The sequence below is a fragment of the Clinocottus analis genome, unplaced genomic scaffold (genome assembly GCF_023055335.1).
Source record: "Clinocottus analis isolate CAN_PGR_092001 unplaced genomic scaffold, fCliAna1.0.p SCAF_17, whole genome shotgun sequence".
In the NCBI taxonomy this organism is placed as follows: Eukaryota; Metazoa; Chordata; class Actinopteri; order Perciformes; family Cottidae; genus Clinocottus; species Clinocottus analis.
Genome location: NW_027175898.1, coordinates 6911126 through 6932555, shown reverse-complemented (window position 1 = coordinate 6932555; position 21430 = coordinate 6911126). Strand labels below are relative to the sequence as shown.

The window sequence follows — 21430 nt, the reverse complement described above, 5'->3', positions numbered from 1 at the left end:
AAGGGACAGAGAATTAAGGAGAATTGTTGATCTAAAATGAACTAATGCCAATTCTTTATTTTTGCGTCCAACTTCTGAGTTCATCCTTTACCAAAATAATGAACTATTGCATTTCTAGAAATTATATTATACTATATTCTAATTGAACAAAACACTAAAACTAAAAGGGTATAGAGTTTGAAAGTTTTTTAAACATAGTATTTTACATTTTTTAGACGATAATGTAAAAGAATTTACAACAAAGCAAAAATGCTTTCAAACATTATTCATAAAAAAAACGAACCCATGAGGCCGCAAATCAAATAGCCACTAGATGGCATTAACGTATATATAGAATATAATGAGTTGAAACAATACAGATTGTTTTTATGGGCTTACCTGACATGTCACCAGTATCACCTGAAATAAAGGAAAATCTGATTAATTGACAAAGCCGATAAATTATTTCTTCATATTTTTTTCTGACTTTCTGAGAAATTTCTGCTATCGACAAAAAAACGTCTTAACTTGAAATATTTAGGTAATTTACAAAAAAAAATTGTCTCTATAGCACAGATTATCTTGGAGGAAGGGGGTGGCTGTCTGCCACGTAGAATACCCGGCTGCACAAAGCACAACACAGGATACAGGGGAGAGAAATGAGGCGGCTGGTGACACACGAGGTCAACTTTTCACAAACATACCTACTTGGCCAGTTGCCACCACGTTGGGAAATTTGGGATGTTGATTGATTGTCAGGCACAAAATGTCGTCACTGTGTTCTGCGTAGAAACTTTGGCAGGCTGTAAGAAGACGCACACATACACAGACATACACACAGACACACATGCGTACATACACAATTCAATGTTGCTTTACAGGTCGTGACTGGTAACGCTGTTGTCATCGCATCTTTCAGACCGTCTACTTACAGGTCGTCAAGTTGAGCACGATGCCCACTGAGGCTGTGTGGTAGATGATGTCCGCCCCCTCGTTCAGGTAGTGCACGTTATTGCGGCAGTCATTGCCACGGTAACCAAACACCAGCTCCAACACCAGGTCCTGCGTGGGAGTCAGAAAAAGTCCAAAAGGTCAACGCCGTGAGAACTGAGATGCTGCGAGCTAACTGCTGGCTGAAGGAGCACACGTCATTACTCAATTACAGCATCGCCGACGGAGGCAGTCTGGAGGAAGTACTGACACACAGTGTCGTCAGAAGGAATAATCACATTTGACAACCAACATTTTGAATATTGTGCTGCTCTGACCAAGACGAGACTCCCTCTGTTAACTTCCCCTTTTGTTTTGGTGGGATGTGAGGTTCCTCTCACCTCTATGGGTCTCTTCTTTTTGCCAACATTGTTGGTCTGCAGCTTCTCCGGCTGTGGCAGCGCTCTGCTGACAGCAGGCCTGAAACAGACAGCGGGGATAATAAGGGGGCTGCTGCAGAGCTGCCGAGGATGCTGATGATAACAATGACGACAATAATGATAACATTACACTGTTCTGACTATTATGCAAAAACCTTTCATGAACATCTACTCATATGTGCACAGAAATAAATGATGTGTTATCTCAAAAGACTTTTTTTTTGTCAAGGCTTCTTGTATCACAAGTGGTACAGAGTTTGTTTTGCCAGCAAAGCAATAAAAGGACTATGTTTGAATAAGGTGACTGAGTGGGAACGTTTCAATAGAGAGTGAAATGCTAAGAATTCATTGCGGGGGAAATCAAGTTCAAGGATATATGACATAACTGGAGCTTTGTCTGTCGTCCCCCACACATCTAAGGGCACTCAGTCAATGCAATTTATTTAAAAGATTGAATAAATGAGTTACATGTCAGGACATGGGTGTAAAAAATACAGTTTCACTCATTAGAAATCAGCTAAATAACAGCCATGTGTCTGTTTTTAATGAACAAGACCGTTATAGTGCATGTTTAAAACACAAGGGCTATTGATAATGCAAAGACTCTCAGTATAAACTACTACGATGATCTTCTTCTACAGCCAAGGCAAGGTGTGGAAAGCGTCTTCATAGTTAATAAACAAACATCCCCATGAGGCTGTGCGTGTTCTCTATGGAGTAATCACATCACGTGAGCAGCTTACCGTGAACCTCTTCATGGCAGCAACAACAAAGAAAAAGTTAGAATTAGAAAAAGGTTTCTCACAGCGTTCACTGCTGCCCGGCGGACACACATGTCAAACACAACATCTCAGCCACCGAGGACATAAAATACAGGAGTCAGCACCATAGTGTAACCATGACAACTACAGTCCATTTCCATGACAACTGTGTGGATGCTTGCACCGTTGTCAAAAAAAATATATATTCTGGAAATTAATGAACCTGAAGCACCCAAAGTCTGAGACACACTTCGAGATGGACTATAATGATGGAAAATATGATATTGCTTGAAACTGTTCAGGAGCAGACGAACAAAAATGTTTCTCTTGAAAACAATCTGAAATGGGCTTTCTGAAGATGTGTACATTTCTAATATTCCTTCTGGTTCGATGTGTGAAGTAAATTATGGCTTTTCATCCGTCACTGCCTATCAAAATCATTCTGATTCAAATATTGTTCTGCTGACTACTAAAGTTGACTAAAGCAAATTAAATGTAAGCTCTAACTCAATTGTTAGCCCACTTTAAACAGCCAGCCAGAACAGCAGCTCAATGGCAAGTTAATTAACACCCAAACACTGAAAAGTGAATTACTAAAACTGCTGAATGTGGACAAAGGAGACTTGAATGCATTTTATATAAAATTTCAAGAAGTGAAAGATAATTCTTGATACTGTCTTGAGCCTTGACATGATTTAGTCAGATACTGTGTTGCTCTGTATTTATAGTACATATACTATACCCATATACCCTCTGCTTAATCTGTTGTCCAAAATCAACATACATAAACACTAGAGCTTACCTGACCACCCCTTGTCTTCAAGTAGAATTAAAGAACGAAGCAGGATAATGACAGATGGACAGCCATTAAAGGAAAGAAGAAGAGCAGAAAAGGCTGAGTTATTTCAAAAAAGAAGGGACAGGCAGGAATTTCACCCAGGAAAAGAAAAGATATGTTGACCAAAGAAGGCCGGTTTGGCTTCATCTTGATGCAGAAGCCTTATTGTATGCACTATGGGCTTTCCTATTCCTAGCAGTTACTTTCTGTCCGCACAGGAGTGTTCCTCTGACCATCTGCAAAGCTCATCATAGCTTCAATGACAGATACCTTTCGTCCACCGAGGGCTCCTTGAGCTGCAAGTGGGGTTTCACACCCGTCATGGGTCGCATGTTGGTGGATAAGGCCTTGATGGTGTAGTTGATCTCGTTCTCCCTCGTCACATCGCTGTCATAACCTAGCGAAGGACAGGAATCATACAGATTTTAGCACCATAGACGTTCGATGAATAAAAACCTCAAAAGGAGGCTCATCTCTCACCTCCATCGTCCTCGCTCTCGATATCCGACTCCTCACTGTCACACTGTTTGAATTCCCGGTGGCCTTCGGGCTCGTGCGCCCAGATCATGAGACACGTGTCGCCACCACCGACTGTCACCAAGAGGCTGTCGTCATGTGTCCATCGCACATTGGTGACATGTGTGCTGTGGGCCACATAGCGTTTGAACTTTGCATACTTCCCCTGCGGACGAGGGACAACATTTATTTAACACTTGTGATATTAACGCGTACATTAACGTAACATTTGCATAAACGTACGCTGTAAATCACGTGGCGCTTTACCCAGAATACAAGGAATCATGCAATGTGTCTTACCTTGACAGGGTATCTGAAGAGCTTGACGTATCCCAAGTCATCTCCCGTTGCTAGCACCTTCCTGTCGTTGCTGAGGCAGGCGGCTGTCACCTCCGTGACCTCGTTGATCAAAGGCCAGATGCCCTCGACAGACGTTCCCAAGACACACGTCCACGTGCTCCAGTCGATCTTCTCTACCTGAGCCAAGCGAGTAAGTAAGGAGAGACTAATCTACACAGCTCTTTGTAACACAATTCACAGTATAATCCATAAGTGTTAAAGATCGTAACAAACACAAGAGCTACAAATTAAAACAACCAATTAGAAATGTACTCAGGAGCGTCAACACAAAGAGTATCTCCAGGTAACTACAAGCAGCCAACATAGAGTCAACACTGGAATACATGTCTCTCTTTGTTTTAATTAGAAGCACAGGATCTGCAGATAAGCTCCAGCAAAATGTCAAACTATTCCTTCAAAAGGTAAAAGAGAGGGCATGGAGGGAGGGAGGAGGAAGGAAGGAAGGAAGGGAGGGTGGAGGAAGGAAGAGAGGGTGTAAGGAAGGAAAGAAGGAAGGAAGGAATGAAGGAAGGGCAAACTACTGACTCAGCCAGTCAATAATCTTATACAACTGCGTGGGAGGGAAAGAGGAAAGTGAAGGTATCCTGATGAGGTGAGACGAACTAGAAAAGGTAGGAGAGGACGTCGGTCCAGCGAGACATGACTAGCAGCATCGATCATGTTCCATCATCCCTGACCCTTATTTTATTAATGCTTCCCGCCGCTGTGTGCCTCGCAAGGTGTCTGAATGTCACATTGTGTTATGGGGACCTTAAACACTATCCCACTTCCACTGCCAAAATTAGAACGATACTGGTGAAAAGTGGGGCGTGCAAATGCTTCACTGGCCTTTCTCGAGCCTCCTCCACTGCCGAAGGGAAAACAGCGCAACCATGACCGTGGGTGCTCCCGTGCCTTCTCTCCCTGCTTACCTCTGTGGACGGGATGGTCTGCCTCTTGCCGCGTGGAGCCTCGAAAAAAAACTGCTCTTTAGCACCTGTGTTGACTTGGAGTAGTTTTCCTGTGAATGAAAGTGGGCCGTGAGGTTCAATTGTTTTTTAACCGAGACATTTTGAATCCACAATTTAATCCCGAGCAGTCATTAGCAAGGAATTACTGAGTATTTAAGGAAGCATGTTTACCTCTCTTGTCCCAGTCCAGATGGGTAATGTAGTTGAGGCATCCTTTGCACACCCCAACCCGCTTACTGTTCATTACATTGTAAATATCCACAAAAGTGTCTCCGGATGCCACTGCAAGGTACTTCCCAGTACCTGAGCAAACACAAGAGGGAAGAGTCTCAGACAGTTGGTCTCTATTTCTAAAACCAAAGGATAAGTTGCTGTGACATTTCGATAATCTCAGGATTGATGTAATAACTTTGGGCATCCATTAACCTTTCAATTAGTGCTTTTATTAAGTCAAAGCCAAAGTTCATTTATCCAATATTTTGGTCATTTCATTAAAACAATCGGCATTCTCATAAGCCAGATCTGTACTTTGTTTATATTGCTAATTAGCAAATGTTAGCATGCTAACACACATTAACCAAGAAGATGAACATGGTGAAGGTTATACCTGCTAAACATTGTAGCGTTTAACTAATGTCGGCATATAAATAATATAATAAATGATTGCACTTCTTCAAAGTGACGTTCAAGCAGTGTATGTTCTCAGGGACTCGTGGGTGTTGGCTTGAGAAACAGGAGCTCTGCCATTGTGAACTTAGGTTAAGTGTCAAGGGAAAGAGAGTTTAGTTTCTTGTTCTCACTTTGTCTTCCTCAAACTGTTTCTCATTCCTCTTTCGCTTCCTCTCTGTCTGGTCTTATTACAGAAAGCCATTCATTTGTGTCAGGACCGCAGCAATATTTCCCCCCACTCACAGTGTAACCCTGCTGAACTTCTGCATCCTACACACACTAAGATGCTTTGAAGGGCACAGCGATTTCAGAGGCATGATTACTTCCAGACAGGATGTAATGTGAGTTTTCTCAAGGTGAAGAAATGCGGAGGTGAGCGTCAGACCTGGAGAGAATCTGATATCGGAGATGACGTCCTTGCGGTGGTGGAAGGACACCAGGTCCTCCAGGGTGTCTGCGTTCACGATGAGGAAGCTGCCGTCATTCAGGCCCACCGCCAAAGCTTTGCCATCAGGGGAGAAGCAGCAGCAGCGTCCGCCTGGGGAGGACAATGTGTTTGTTGAAGTCCGAGGGCCAGTGCACTCCCAGTCAGAAAATAGACTTGTCTGTTAGTGTTTTGAGCAGTGACTCACCTTTTCTGAGCTTGCGTACAGCCAGCATGCAGTGGCTGGGTGAAAGGTCCCATATGCGCAGGGTTTTATCATCACTGACGGTGGCACAGAGAGGGAGATGGGGATGAGTGGCCAGGCCCCAAACTTCACCTTCCATGTGACCCTGCAAACACATAGAATAGAGTAAATATTTAAGGTGATGATAGTTGATTTATTCTTGTGGGAAAAAAAGGAGCAAAAAAGATAAAAATAACTAACCCTTCTCTTTGCTTATCCCTGTGTACCGATATACCCCCTAATTTACTTACATGGCTACTATTTTTAGGAAAGCAGAGAGAAGACATTTACTGATTGTGTCTTTTTTGCTCTTTGAACGCAACCTGAAGTCTGTATTTGGTTGCAAGTAAAAGACAAAGAGCATTTAGTTAAAGGAACTTTAACTAAAGCAAAAAAGGGTGGTGGGGTAGGGTGGGAGGAGGGGATAAAACTTCTTATGCAAAAAGATGGCAAAGTTTCTAAGGTACAAATGTGTTTGAACTACTACCTGAACAGTTGATTGATTTCCCAATTCCTGAAGGTGAGTGTAAAAGGCAAGAATATTGGTTTAAAACAAAACTGTATTAAATAACCAGTTAGTGAATAATGTGAAACACTGGCTGTCAAACACTGATATTGATAAACAACTTGATGATGAGGATCCTGATGTTGTTGTTAACCCTGAAGATAGTGTTTTGAATGTTTTAAAGGCTCAGTTTCAGCGTGCTGCTGCACTCGAAGATGAACATTTTCTGCTTGGAGGTTGAGGAGGAAAAAAGAAGAAAGGAGAAGAACAACTGGATGCTGAAGTAACAGCTACCAATGCAATGATACAAGTGTTGGAAGGAGGTGTTGTGTCTAGTTGTGCCAAAAGCAGGAGTGATGGCATGAACTCGTATCTCACCAAATCCATAAGCCAGCAACCTAACCTGCAAATGGAAATCAACTCTTCATCCTACAAATAGCCATATATATACACAACCACAGGAAGCAAGACACGCGCAGGAGAGAATCCACTATGAAACAGATGTGAAATTGATGTTGAATCCATCCTCTTAAGAGATGTATTTATGATATTGTTATAGTGGATTCTTACTTTTCTTACTGTTTATTTATATTACTTGTTTCTTAGATGTTTACTTCATGTCTCTTACCTGTGTGCTGCTGTAATCCTGCAAATTTTCCTACTGCGGGAGTAATAAAGAAATATCTTATCCCATTTTAACGTATCAATAGGATCGAGAATCACAACTAACCAACATCTAAGTAGACCTCAAGATCAACTGTCCAAAAAAAACAACTTTTGGGTGATATATGAGCAGACTCAACATCTGCCTATGTTCCTCCTCTCTGACATCAGCAGTGACTTACTCAATAACCATATACACAATTCAGTCAGTCTGTTACAACAGCTGACAAGGACAGCCTTTTATCCTCTCAATGCATTGCAATGTATTTCAAAGCATTTGAAAAGGGCAGTCAATAGCATTCACTCTGCCTGCCTCTATCAGGGGAGACTCAGAGACGCTGCAGGACCACTTAACTAAATTAAAACTCTCCCATTAAGCAGCAATAATTCATCGTCGTTTATAGCCACCTCCTTGGTGATTCTCAGCAGCTGTGTAAAATAGACAGTAGTAATATTACAATCAGACTGAAGGGAAAAGCTGGTAGGTTTGTATGGGTTAGCCACTGAATGGACAGGCATCTGTTACTGCAGCAGTTTTCCAAAGCACAACACGTATGTCTTTAGTACTTTTGCAGTCATAAAGCCGCATCCCCATGTTGTCACCTTGTTGTAGGTGCATTACTACTTCTTCACAGTACAATACAAATCACACGTCAGAGCATCTTTAAACTTTACCAACTAAGAAAAAGTCACCTTTGATACACTCGGCTCATCATATAGTAGAAAGACTACAGGCAGCTTCCCCGTACAGTGCAGGATAGATAGAATCTGATGTGCTGTATATCATCAGAGTTGTCACAGCTTTTGGGGTTGTTCTTATCAGTGTCTTACCTGGACCAGCAGAGTGATGGGGCCACTCTTGTCCACCTCCAAGATCTCTCCGTTCTTGGTCCCCACCAGGATGTGGCCATGGCCCAGAGATATGGCACGAATGGAGGGGTTGTCCTCCAAGAGCAACCCTGCAGAGTCAATAAATTACAGAGACTTTAGCTTGAACCAGAAGGCAATCTTCATCTCAGCTAAAAGCATTGAATGTTTTAACTGGATTTGCATTGGATGGCTGTATTTCATCTCTGGAACTAAAACAAATGATCCAAGGACAGTGGAGGACGACTGAGAACGGGATGACTTGTTTACCTTTAGAGCCTGGAGCTAGGACCGCTCGCTTGATGGCGTAGGTCTTGAGGCATCTCTCGAAAGTGTCGTCCCACAGAGCAACTATACCATCCTTTCCACCAGTCACAAATCCCTACACGGGCAATATATTTTGCACATTCAGAGCTGCAATGACATCCAACCAGATGAACATGTACATGTACCCTATACAAAAAGAGATGGCTAGACAAACAGAAAAATATACTTCTAATCAAATTTTCATAATTGATCTCATTCTATTAAAATGGATCAGTGAAAGAGTCCTTTTCCCCCAGTGGTACCTTTTCCAGAGCGTGCACACTAAAAACAGGGCCGTCATGCGCCTTGACAGTCTTCATCAGGAACATGTCCCTCCAGATGCAGATGTCCCCCGTGCATGTGCCTGAAAACACCATCTCCTCCGACCAGCCGTACACAGCACACATCATTGTCTCCGTCTTCCCCATGTTCCCCTTCCGCCCAATTAGACCCCCACCTGAAAGAGAAACCCCCAGTGAGAGGTGTCAGAGCTAAGCCAGAGTTGTGCTTGTTAGACTCTGCTTAGCAAAAACTAAAACCTTACCAGCCTTATGCCAGAACTTCATGTGTTTCACACCAGCTGTAATGAGCTTGTCGGGTAAGTAGGGATTGATTTTGACAACGAATATCTTGTCCTTGCTTCCCCTGGAAATCAATTACATAACCAAAAATGCACGTAAGAAAAACATTACATTCATAATTTCTTTTGAAGCCTTCACATACTTCTATAGACTATAGGCAAGCTCTGGGTTTGAAGTGAAGCCGTGTGGAAGTGCTTTAATAAGCACTCTCTCTACTGGCTATCAGGGGGCGACTCCTCGGGTTGCAAAAGTAAGTCAGATTGTATAAAAGTCAATGAGAAAATGAATCCACCTTCCTGTTTATTTATTAACTTAGTGAACATTGTAAACACAGCTTTATGGTCTAAATCGTTGGTTTCAAGTCTTCTTCAAACCAGCATGGTTATTTAGTACATTATGCTCCCATTTAGAGTAAAATAGACTATAATGCAGGATATCTTTTGGGCGTGGCTACCTTGTGATTGACATGAGTGTCCCATCTGGATGTTGTCTATGTCTTTGTCTTTCAACTTTAACCCTTTTACAGTGTGTTTTCAGTTGAAGAGGATTTATTATTTATTAGTGTACCTTTATAATTTTCCTTTTGTGTTGTGCATAGTTGTTTTGTATCATGAATACCTTCTATAAATAGTTCCTATTTCCTAGAGTCTTTTTTCAGTTTTTTTTATTTAAAAAACACAATAATATTGTTTATAGGCTCCCTTGTTGTCTTCCTTTGTAATATCAAGAAAAAAATCAATCAATAATGTATCTCCTTCTGATTGCATTGCACAATATGAACACTGAGGATCTGGTCCTGTCCATGTCGCGTTTTATCCATAAGTTCTCTAATCGTTGCTCTATTTGCTTACACCTATTCTTCCTCTCGGCTCCATCAGCCTTTTCTTTCTTCCCGCCTCACTACATTGCCCACCAGGGTCTTCAAAGGACACTCGTGAAGCTCCAAGCTGTCCTTGAGCTGCAGTTAGAGCCTGGCGCACAACACACAGGAAACAATCCACAATGCATAGCTCTGAACTAGCCAGAAGCAATTCCAGTGGAGTAGATACTAAATATGAACATCAAGGAGGACAAGCAACAAAGCAAAAGCAAAGATATTTTAGGATGCGAATGTTTTCCAGTTAGATAGTTTGGGTTTCCAGGTTATATAATTTGATCTGCCATGGAATTGAAAATCCCATGTTCTCAACGAATGAACACCTCTCATGCTTTGCAGCAATTCAGGTCTGGGAAGGTAATCGCATTGCATCACATGTACACGCCTGGTGTGTGTGCCCCATATCTGGTCGCATGTGTCGTGTTCATCCTATGCACACAGCGACCATTTGCATCATCGTCTCCAGCGGTATAGGAAGTCTGTCACATCTAAGCTTAGGATTATGTTGCCTTCGACACTATTCATATTTGATGTACTTTGAAAATCTTTATTGTCCAATATGTTTCGGCCATTTGGACAAACCCGTGGGCTGTGCATACAATTTCCATGCGTTTTTATTACCACTTTATTGTTCATGCAACCCATTTGTTTTGTATCGTTTCCTTGTCAAAATAATATCTGACATATTAAGCACCCAAACTTGCCAGAATGAGCCCATGAAAGATTAATAATTTAATTTAATTTAATTCAATTATGGCTCTGCAGATGGAGCCTTGGGGCAAACTCCTACTCTCATTATTCGGACCTTGTCAGGGTTAAGTGTTGCAGCGGAGCCGCATTTTAATCTAAAAGGTAATTCCTCTTCTTTCCTCACCATCAATCACGGTGTCAGCTCTGCACAGCTCAAGTGGCTTCAATTTAGCCCTCATCCATAAATGTCCAAATTCAAACTAAAAGCACTAAAACAATCTTTACAATTATCAGGAAAGTTTGTCAAATCTTTTTGGATGATGGGACAGCTGTGTGCTGGAAGGCTCACCTGTAGCCATATAAACACTGTATCTGGCTGTACTAACCGCATGGCAGAGAGCTTCTCCCCCTTCCTCCAGTCCCACAGCACAATGGTGTGATTTTCGTCCAGGCCCACCGAGGCCAGCCGTTTGCCATCCGCTGTGGAGGGAAAACCAAAACCATTCAGAACAGCATATACAGAGCCTTTGGTTCAGTGAAGTTCGGTACTTGTTAGAAACATAAAAGAAGCCCAGAGGGTTTGATCTACGGCAGGCGATTCACTGACACTGACATACATATCACCACGCTGGCTCTGTCTAAGGCCAATTAGGGGAAGCGAGATGAACAGCTCTACCTTGATGCCGCCAGACTGCTGAGACTTAAAGACAGCAGATATAGTTTTTTCAGTGTTGCTTGTAAAGTGGGTGTCTTTTGTGAAAAGGGTATTTTGATCCCTTGTGAAAAGCAGGATGTCTGGAATTTGCGAAAAAATAAAGAGCATATTATGTTGAATCCGTCTGGATAGGAGGATTAAAAGCAGTCTGACTACAACCATTGAGTTACCTGAGAAGTCCAGAGCGCACACTCCGAGCTGGTGGAAACCCCTCAACACAGATATGGGTTTTAACGTTTCTGTGTCCCATATGTGGATGGAGGAATCCCTGCCGACCTGAATAAACAACAGCATACATAGTGTGTACACAATCCACTTAAATCCACCCATTTACACAAGAAAATGTGGGTTTTAATATGGCAAAGAATCTCTCTCAGCTCATCTCTGAGGAGTCAAGAACTAAACTAAAAGACATGTTGAATATTTTATGTCAGAGGTGCAGGTAGCTACTTGTCCTGTTGCTACAAAGTCTTTGAGGGGGTGGATAGCCAGAGAGAGGATGTCATCATCATGGCCCATGTAGAAACGTTGAGTATTCTGCTGTCTGTTGTACACAACCCCAATGGCAGCTACATGGTAGACTATCTCCCCGGTCTGGGTGTAGAACAGGTTGCTTCTGCAGTCATAACCCCTGTAGCTGTAAGCAAAGAAAAACAAGAAAAAGACTATACGAAGGGCTTAAATGCAAAAGCAGATGTCTTGCCTAGTTGAAATTCATCTTACAATATCAGCCTTTCCAAGGTTTCTCTGTTCAGATGCTACATGGTAAACCTACCCATGAATAAAGTGCAGCTTTACCCCACTCCCGGGTGCTCGCTCTTTCTTCTTCATGGCTATCGCTCGATGCTTCTCTTTGCACTGCTCTTTGAGCTGAGGTAGATCTTCTTTATAAACCTGGATGAAGATAGAAACGTGTGCACCTTCTATGTTTGCGAACAAATATGACTTTCAGGGAGCCATGTTTAAAAGCGGAAAATGTTTGACATGATCACAAACCTGTCGTAGATACGTATGCTGAGTCTCTTGCTCGATTTCTGAGTCCATCTCGGGTACGTCTGACTGATCAGAGTCCGATTCTTCACTGTTAGAGTCTGCCAAGGTCTCTGCGGGCAGAAACAAGGTTGCATCATGACTTATATATAAAATCCTTCCTTGCCTCTAAATCAGAGAAATATCCCACTGCGCACAGAGTGACAACTACCTGCATCCTGTTTAAGTAGAAGTGAGAGTCAATCATGTAATAATCCTGTGACATCTCCTATTTATCAGGCAGTCGTGCTTCACAGTGACATCGCTCAAGATAAATACAGAAAAATGCTGATGCAGCACAGTAAAGCCGTGCCAAGACAAGGCAATAAGCAGAACTGGCAGCTAAGGGCGGCTTCTCACAAGATCCATTAGGAAAATTAAAAGGAAAGGCAGTTAGTTTGTTCTTTAATTTCAGAAAGCACAGCTGAGCTGTTTCTGGGAGAAAAAAAATTGGGAATGACAATGCAATTATACTTTCCTAGCTTCATTTACTATTTTGGTTTTGTCTTTATTAATGTGATGGTTGTTCCATCTTCATAGAACTGGTAGTTCATGAGCAAAAAGTACAGGGAGGGATCAATCTAGTGCATTGCTCTCTGGTGGTTTAGCGGTATATTACTTTATTACATTACTGCCAACCATTCAACCCCTAAAATGTAAAGAAGAAGGAAAAGGGAAAGAAGATAAGGAATAGTTTGACATTTTAGAGATATTGATCCTCCTCTCATGTCTGTGAGTTAAATATGTGGCTGCAGCCAACAGCTGCTTAGCTTAGCTTAGCATAAATAATGTAGACAAAAAAAGGCTCTATTTTATGGGAGGAACTGGATTAAACACACAAGATATAACGATTAACAGTCATTAGTGAGCTTTAGAGGTGCTGATGGGCTGGTTTTGTTCCCATTGGAGAGCCAGGCTAGTTGTTTACCCCTGTTTCCAGTCTTCGTGCTCAGCAAAGATAACAAGCTCCCAACGATAGCTTCATTTTTTATACATACGGACACAAGAGTGAATCAGTCTTCCCATCTAACTTTTGACAAGAAAATGAACATTTTATTATATGAGCATGAGCATATTTCCCAACATGACAACTAAATATGGAGCTCAATCTGAAAGGAGATTAGCCTAGCATAGCCAACCTATAAAGACTGGAAGTAAGAGGACACCTGGCTCAGTCCAAAGCCTGTTTTCGGAGTGAAGTCCCAGGAAAAAGGAAATTAAAGTAGATATCAAACTTTCCATCAGGGTTCGCCACTCAGCCTAATTTGATAGTGTGTTGTTGGCAGAAGCCACTGATTTTATGAAATGAATAATATCAGTAATGCAAGTCACTGGTCTCCATACATAGCTACATTAAAATGAAACACTGTTATATTCCTCCTAATTGGATTGATAAGAAGGTAAAATGTAATACATTAATAAAGGTATCATCTTACCCTGTGGCGCTATATGCATGGCCTCTTTAGACTTTCTTTCAGGAACAAACTTCCACTGGAACACCGAGTGATCAGCACCACCAATAGTTATGACCCACTGGTAGTCATGTGACCATCTGGCGTTGGTTATGTGGGCTGAATGACCTAAATACTTTTTAAATTTAGCACCTACAATCAAAGGGAGACATATCAGTAACACAGTAGATACAAACATCAGAACTTAACTTTTCCTAAAAAAATAAAACAGTTTTGTCTTTTTTACCTTTTTTTACACATGGATATCGTAAAAGTTTGACTAATCCGTAGTCATCAGCTGTTACTAAGACTTGATTGTTGAAGTTGGCGTCAACAGAGTTAATGTCGTTGATGTCTGAGTACTTAGGCCATATTCCATTAACCTCTGGGCCCAACACACACGTCCATGACGCCCACTGGACCAGTTTCAGCTCTTCCCTGTTGGTCACCTCCTTCCCACCTCAACAGAAGACAGAAACATTTTATCTCACAAGAAAGCTCTGTGTCTGTCTTACATCATAGCAGCTTCTTGGGGCTTTTCAGTTGCCACTAACAGACATTGAACATGATTCAGATAGTTTTAATTTACTTGGCATCCTGTAGAAGAGCCTTCTGCCACTGCCGTCATTGATCTGCAGGCACTTGCTGTCCGTGGACCAGTCCATGTGTGTGATGAAGCTGTTGGAGCCGATGCACTCGCCCACTTTCTTGTACCTCTGCACCACACCATAGATATCCACTGAATTGTCATTAGAGCCAACAGCCAAGTGAGCCCCATCGGGGGAATACTTCAACTCATGTATGGCTTCCTTCCTGTCCTTGATGTGGACCACCTCTGTCATGTCTCTGGAGGGAGACACAGAAATGTGACTTGAATAAGGCGCTAAAATGGACAAAAAGTGATGAAGCTCTTTATCATAGTAACCACTGCAGAGGATCAAAATTGAGCCAAATGGGGCTATTTCAATTTTTACACACCTGACTCTGAGAACGGTGAAGGAGCCATCCTTCATTCCCAGCGCCAGGTGAATTCCATCAGTGCTCACGGCGGCACAGCGGATAGGCTCCTCCATGTTACAGCGAGCTATAAGTGCATGATCTATCAGGCTCCATATCCTGTAGACTCAGAGAAGTAGGACAAATGAAGAGGCAAAGCAGTGATGGGATTACAAAGTCAAACAACCATGGCAGGGATGTGTGTGCTGTCTGTCCTTTGGTGTATTTGGCTTTTGACTGCACACTGACTGTTACAACTGCTTCATTGTTGTAAATGTTAGTGAACAAAGAGATTAATAAAGGAATCCAAATTAATCAGTGCCACACTCTGAGGAATAGCTCATCAAAAAACTATCAAGGAAAGTGTGACAATCTTTCAGTTTTTAAAACAAATGGCTGTTTCTCAATATTGTGATCAGGTTACTTTTGATACTGAATTAACAGCAATTCCCAAAATGTAACAATATAGGTTAAATGAACACCATTGAAACGTGTCAGGAGCTTCACCTGACTGATCGATCATCGCTTCCTGTCATGGCCAGAGGCTTAGTCGGGTGTACGGCTAGAGCCCAAAGCTCGCCCTCACAGTGACCCTGCATGATGAGGAAGGGCTTGGTGCGGTCGTGGACCACCACCTCGAAGATCTCACTGTCTTGCGTGCCCACCAGGATGTGATCCCCTCGCCAGCACACGCTGCGCACAGACAGCCCTGTCAAAAACACACACATGCACTTAAAAAACATGAAAACAATTGATGAAGCATGTTAACACGAAAGCAGACAGACATTTGCAAATGTTTACACAATTATAAGATAACACGACAGGGATAATAAAGACAGAAGCTGCAAATAGCCATCTGCAGACTACCGAGGAGAGAGATTTAACAGGAAATACAAGGACAGCACATGTTGTCAAACCAATCTGCCAACTGACTCTGGGTTATACTGCCAGAAGAGTACGGAGGAAGCGCGTGCCCTATACGTACATATGTAAACATGACATCTGTTCCCACATGGTTATCGACAAGACTATTAACTCTGTCTGTAATCGTAATACCCACCTCTGCTATTTTCACCTCTAGCTACTGTTAGGTCCAACATTATAATATAAGAGATGGAGGAAATAGAAAACAAGAAGGAAAATGTTAATAAGGAGATGATAAACTTCATAAAGGGGTTGTTGTTGTTTTTTCTTCTTCTTCTTCTTCTTCTTCTTCTTCTTCTTCTTCTTCTTCTTCTTCTTCTTCTTCTTCTTCTTCTTCTTTTTCTTCTTCTTCTTCTTCTTCTTCTTCTTCTAGATTTACACAATTCTTCAAGTGTGACAGGAGACCAAAGTTTGGCCTTTCTATGATCAGATTAAAGGAAAAGTGAGGCTGCTTGACATCACCTTTATACCCTTGGTCTGTTTCCCTGAGATCAATGACAGTAATTGGTTTGAAGTTGAGATCCCACAGCCGGACGCAGCCATCTCGGCCCCCGGTGGCGAAGCCCTCTTCACAGACATTCATGCTGAAAATCCCTGACTGGAGAAAATGACAGGCTGTCAGTGAGGATCTTCACAATAAATATGCAATGACAGAAGCAGCTATAGACCACACAATGCTGCTGCCGCTCAGCCAGGCATTTGTTTAACAAGACTTTTACAATTACAAACCTGCTACTTTGGCCTCAAGATATTACAGAACTAGGTAACGCTAGATGTCCTCTCTTCATTTTTTTTACTGGAAAGCTCTACTGATGACCTCCTTTGGCTAAATGTCTGTGTATGCACAGGGAGGCACATTGTTAAACCCTCAGTGAGACATTTTGTGGTACAAAAAGCAGCAATGAACATGTACTGAAGTTATTATCCCCTCCCCCATCCACCCATCCCCTCACCCAGCTGTTGATCCCATAGATATCATTTAATCCTGTGGAGCAAAAGGCTGATCCTTTTCTACTGAGCAGAATCAAATGAAGCCAGCGTGCATGGCTTTGACCGTGGTTAAGTTTACCAGATTTACTGTGAGTCTTTTGTATGTGGTGCAGCAGGGTGCAGAATCAGCCGGAGCCACAAAGCACACAAACAACTCACCCCATGAGCTCCTTGCACCGTCCTCATCAGATTAATCCCTTTCCACACGTAGATGTCGCCATTCAAGGCACCTGAATATGTGACCTCGTCCTTGGCGCAGGCGAGGCAGAGGATGGTTTGGAGATCCCCCGTTTTGCCAAAAACACCACGTTTGGGTGTGAGAGCATTACCACATAAGCTCCAAAACTGCAAACACAAACAGAAAGAGTGAAAGAGTATGGTGGCTAATAATCCCCCCTGTAAGCCTGCCATAAACAAATCCAAATGGATAATTATGGAACATTTGGACACAAAAGAATAAAAAACAATCAAGTAATTTATTGTTTGACAGCTGCACACAGAGCAAACTTCAACACACACACACACACACACACACACACACACACACACACACACACACACACACACACACACACACACACACACACACATCCACAGAGACCTTGAAGGAAAGCAAAGTCAAATTTGAATGCTTCCCCTCCTCTTCATGTGATACTGAGGAGTCTTGCTGGGGGTCAGTGTTGTAACCATCTGATCAGCATGCACAGACACAGACACACACATGACTCATTATTTATGAAGGTCATTGGGATGCACTGACACAGCTTCGTCTGAGGGCTGAATCCTTCAAAAGCAGGAGGAGAGAGTGAAAGAGAGACGCTCGGTCTGCATGGAGATGAGATCACAGGGAGGAAGCTCAAGCAGAGCAGTCGCTACTTGTAGCACAGACAAACTCATCACCGTGAAGCAGCAGCAATTCAAAATGTTCGTGCCCAATACCTGACATCTGGCTCATTGCAAAAACTAAAAGTTTTAAACTAAAATAACCTTGAACCAGGATGATTCTGCTACGAAAATGCAGAAATTGTCGGTGGTGCTTTTGATAACACAATGACTGGGGCATGATAGATAGTTACAGAATGAATAAATGAGCTCCTCACAGTGACAGCCTGTCACAAGCTCACTAACAACTATCCTCCTGACTGATAGGGCTGTCGTGTGCGAACAGGAGAGATCGATTATCAGAGATGGACATCACAGCCTCAGACGCAGCGCTGCAATCAAAGATCTGAAGCTTGTACGCACCTCATCATGACAAGTCTGTCCTAATCCTGAGCCCCTAACTGAGCTCGGAGTGAGTATTTGCATGTGAGTGAGCTAAGTGAGGGGTCGAGGCTGAAGGTTAAGTAGTAAAGATCATAGGTGTGTGTGTTACGTATATGCAGGTTGAAGTGTGTCATGCTGGTTACAAGGGTTGGCTGAGATGGGGGCAGGAGCAGGTTTGTGGCCCAGCCTGTTGCAAAGGCAGCTGGGATGGATGCGGTGTGACTGCACAGCCCTCCCTGGTCGCAACTGATAAGGCAGCAAGTCACGAGCGGCAGCTAATCCCTTCGCTGCTGAATTACTTAGAGGAGACGAGATGCTGAGGAGGGTTTAAGGTGAGGCCAGGAGCAGGAGAGGAAAGCACAGAGGGAGAGGTAGAGGGAGAGCACAGTAGGTGGAAATGTACTAGAAAAAGCAAGACCTGGTTAACAACGTTGTTTTCTCTGAATAACATTTTGTATTTCTTAAACATCCCCCAGAGAACGCCCTGGCAGTTTAAACTGCTGCCCGCAACCCAGGATGAGCAATATTTCATTAGCTCAGTTACCTTCACCATTCCATCCAGTTTAATTACTTAAGTGCAATTAGTGTTGAGAGGGTTGTAAGTCATCAGCTACTGCATCGTCCCTGTCTGATCTTACTCATAATATCAGTATCACAATGTCAGACTATAGTGACTATGCCCTGAATGGTGTCAGAGCGCTAAATGCTATGCTAACAGAGGTCAATTTTTTGGCAGCTCACTGTAAGGAAAACAAGATGGCTGTGTGTCAGCATTGCTGGAAGCTGATTTTCTCGAAGCTGTTGTCATTCATCCACATGGTGCCAAACTCAAGCTCACTTCTGTGGCAATGTGTGGCAACATCAGGTTTACATAAAAATGTTGTCAGAACAATGGCGTGGAAGGAAAATGTAGTGAAAGCACTGTGTGACTTCATAATGACGACATGATAAATATCAACATATCTTGTATCAGAATTTGACACAGCATGGTATTCAAGCTGTTGTGTACATTGTATTCAGGATATTTACTCAATGGGCTTTAACAATGGTTTCCAACCTGAGGGCTAGGACACCAACATAAATGAAGAAGATAGGAAGCAGAAAAAAAACATTTCCTCAAACGTTTTCCTTTTTTGAGTTACTGGATGATTTTGCCTCTTTGAGCCTCTCGAAAAAAAAAGTAAAGAATGCAGCTGATGATGAATAGATAAGGCTTTGTTTCAAGGGGTCACACTTTAAAAAGATGGGAAGCCACAAGGCTACATCCCGCAAAACCAGCAGTCTGGTCCTTTAAACAACTTTTAATTAGAAACTAGTCAGGCCAGATGATTGGTAGGTGTCGTGTTTTTGTACATGTGGGCTGAATAGGGGCCACGGTAAGGTCTGATTTGTCCTGAACAAATCAAAACACAAATTATTGTATAATTAGCTCAGAGGAGCTGCGTAAGGTGGAGGTGGTCTGGGTCCCCATCACAAGAGGTCGAGTATTCCTCAGCCCGCTCGTGAGTGGATTACTGGGACTAAATCTCTTGGGTGCTCTGAGTGCTTTAATCGCTGAGCGAGCACAGGGCCGGCGAGCAGATGTCACATGGTCCACAGGGTGAAGGCTGGGGAATTATGTGGGACAATTGCTGGATTGCCTTGGCATCAGGAAATCAGAAGCGAGGGAAAGAGGAGGAGGGGCAATATTGGGGATTCAACGTAGACTGGAGTGGGGAGGGGGGGATCTGTGCCACGGCGGTGGGTGCAGAGTTCAGGGGGGAATTACTATGAGAGGAGGCAAGTCAAGCTGGATTGAGAAGTGGGCGTTGTTAGTGACGTTCTCACAGGGCGAGTGCTCACATTTCTTATCCGAGCGGGATTCACTATCTTTCTAATGTTTTGCCAACAAGTCTCCTCTGTGACTTTGGACTCCTTGTTGTTTCCTCACGGCCATGCCACTCAAGGAACACTTTGACATCCCAAGGGAAGGCTTGGCGAAGACACCCAGCAGGAACTCATTAAAGATTGATGAACACCACTCTAGAAGTGCTAGAGATAGGCCTGAGAAGGGAAGTTTGAATGGGAGAGTGTTTTAAAAAGCTGAATGAGGAGAGCTGAGAAGCAGTCTCATGGCTCTCCACAAAAAGAAAACATTTTCCTTCTCTGCAGTGCAGATTACTACAAATTTGAGGGAACAGACTATGAGTCATTGCCTGTCCTACTTATGTTAAGTGCCTTATAACCATAAAGTGAATTAGCATACATCTATTTTAAGGATATGGTCGTGGCGATAAAGCAGAGGAGGCAGAGAAGAAGGGGGCACGGAGCCAACAGAGCCGACCTCCTCAAAATCTGTTTTCAAATATTATGCAAATGAAGAACTGCAGCTCTCAAGAGCCGGCTGTAATCTGCACAGTGTAGAATAACCCGGAAGTGTATGTACCTTGATATGTTTGACACCACAGCTTACAAGCTTGCTCGGCTGGTACAAATCCCATGATATGTCAAATATCTGTGGGCCAAAAACATATTGTTAGACAAACAGCAAAATATCATATTATGCATATTAATATGCACCATATTAATCCTTCATGTATATAGGTAATGTGATGTTTATTTTTGTTAAATTCTATTTTAAAACCTGACAAAAAATTAAAACAGAGAAAATGAAAAGAAATTGTGTGTGTGTGTGTGTGTGTGTGTGTGTGTGTGTGTGTGTGTGTGTGTGTGTGTGTGTCTGTGTCTGTGTCTGTGTCTGTGTCTGTGTGTGTTTCTACAGACTGCATTTTAATATATGTGTGGGCTGAATGAGAAAAAACAGCTGCCTGTATTTTATCTTTTTTAAATTCCTTTTCATTTGCTGTGCACCCTCTCAGATGGGCTCTGGAAAGCGCACAATCAATCAGGCCTAACTTGTTTATGTCCCCTTTGGGCATGCACTCCATCCTGCATCTATGGCTAATTAAGGCGGTCGATACTGAGCTTATGGCGGAGACAGGGGAGGAAGAAAGCGTCTACCCTGTCCGTATGACCGGGAGCGGCTGCCAAAACCTTTCCTCTCCTCCAATCCCACACACAGATTGTGTTTTTAGAGTCCAAACCCACGGACACCAGACACTGCAAAGAGAGCAAAGAAAAAACACATCAGATTGAATTGCAACAATCACTGCCAAACAAACTAAGCTTGGTCCACTGTGACATGGCAGAGCACAATAAAAGAGCTAATAACGGCTACAGAGAGCAGTTGTCTCGCCCCTGGCACTTCCAGTGAGCACATTTGAGTGCTTTTGCTGGAGGAGCCTCCTATAGCTGACTGAGTGAGTAGGCAGCAGCAGCAGCAGCAGCAGCAGCAGCAGCAGCAGCAGCAGCAGCAGCAGCAGCAGCAGCAGCAGCAGCAGCAGCAGCAGCAGCAGCAGCAGCAGTGGAGCAGAAGAGAGGAGAGCAGCTCTTATGGAAGTCCTTCTCCACTCTGCAGCT

At 42.9% G+C, this 21430-nt stretch overlaps 1 protein-coding gene across 3 annotated transcripts in view; it reads right to left on the bottom strand.

Moving 5' to 3' along the window:
* eml5 (EMAP like 5) overlaps positions 1-21430 on the bottom strand; it is a 33075-nt gene that overhangs the window by 4407 nt on the left and 7238 nt on the right. For 2 of the 3 annotated variants that reach the window (XM_068580090.1, XM_068580091.1), the window contains exons 3-31: positions 20972-21070; positions 20397-20465; positions 16865-17050; positions 16178-16313; positions 15299-15500; positions 14774-14911; positions 14385-14641; positions 14043-14255; positions 13781-13948; positions 12312-12418; positions 12091-12209; positions 11766-11952; positions 11486-11591; positions 10987-11080; positions 8997-9097; positions 8716-8909; positions 8417-8528; positions 8111-8238; positions 6076-6217; positions 5829-5981; positions 4946-5077; positions 4736-4824; positions 3765-3941; positions 3429-3630; positions 3219-3345; positions 1311-1389; positions 912-1041; positions 684-782; positions 379-399 (exon numbers count right to left, since the gene is read on the bottom strand). In XM_068580090.1, the coding sequence (XP_068436191.1) occupies positions 379-399; positions 684-782; positions 912-1041; positions 1311-1389; positions 3219-3345; positions 3429-3630; positions 3765-3941; positions 4736-4824; positions 4946-5077; positions 5829-5981; positions 6076-6217; positions 8111-8238; positions 8417-8528; positions 8716-8909; positions 8997-9097; positions 10987-11080; positions 11486-11591; positions 11766-11952; positions 12091-12209; positions 12312-12418; positions 13781-13948; positions 14043-14255; positions 14385-14641; positions 14774-14911; positions 15299-15500; positions 16178-16313; positions 16865-17050; positions 20397-20465; positions 20972-21070 (3967 nt within the window). The remainder of the gene's footprint in view (positions 1-378; positions 400-683; positions 783-911; positions 1042-1310; positions 1390-3218; positions 3346-3428; positions 3631-3764; positions 3942-4735; positions 4825-4945; positions 5078-5828; positions 5982-6075; positions 6218-8110; positions 8239-8416; positions 8529-8715; positions 8910-8996; positions 9098-10986; positions 11081-11485; positions 11592-11765; positions 11953-12090; positions 12210-12311; positions 12419-13780; positions 13949-14042; positions 14256-14384; positions 14642-14773; positions 14912-15298; positions 15501-16177; positions 16314-16864; positions 17051-20396; positions 20466-20971; positions 21071-21430) is intronic. The other variant, XM_068580092.1, reaches the window with a different exon arrangement.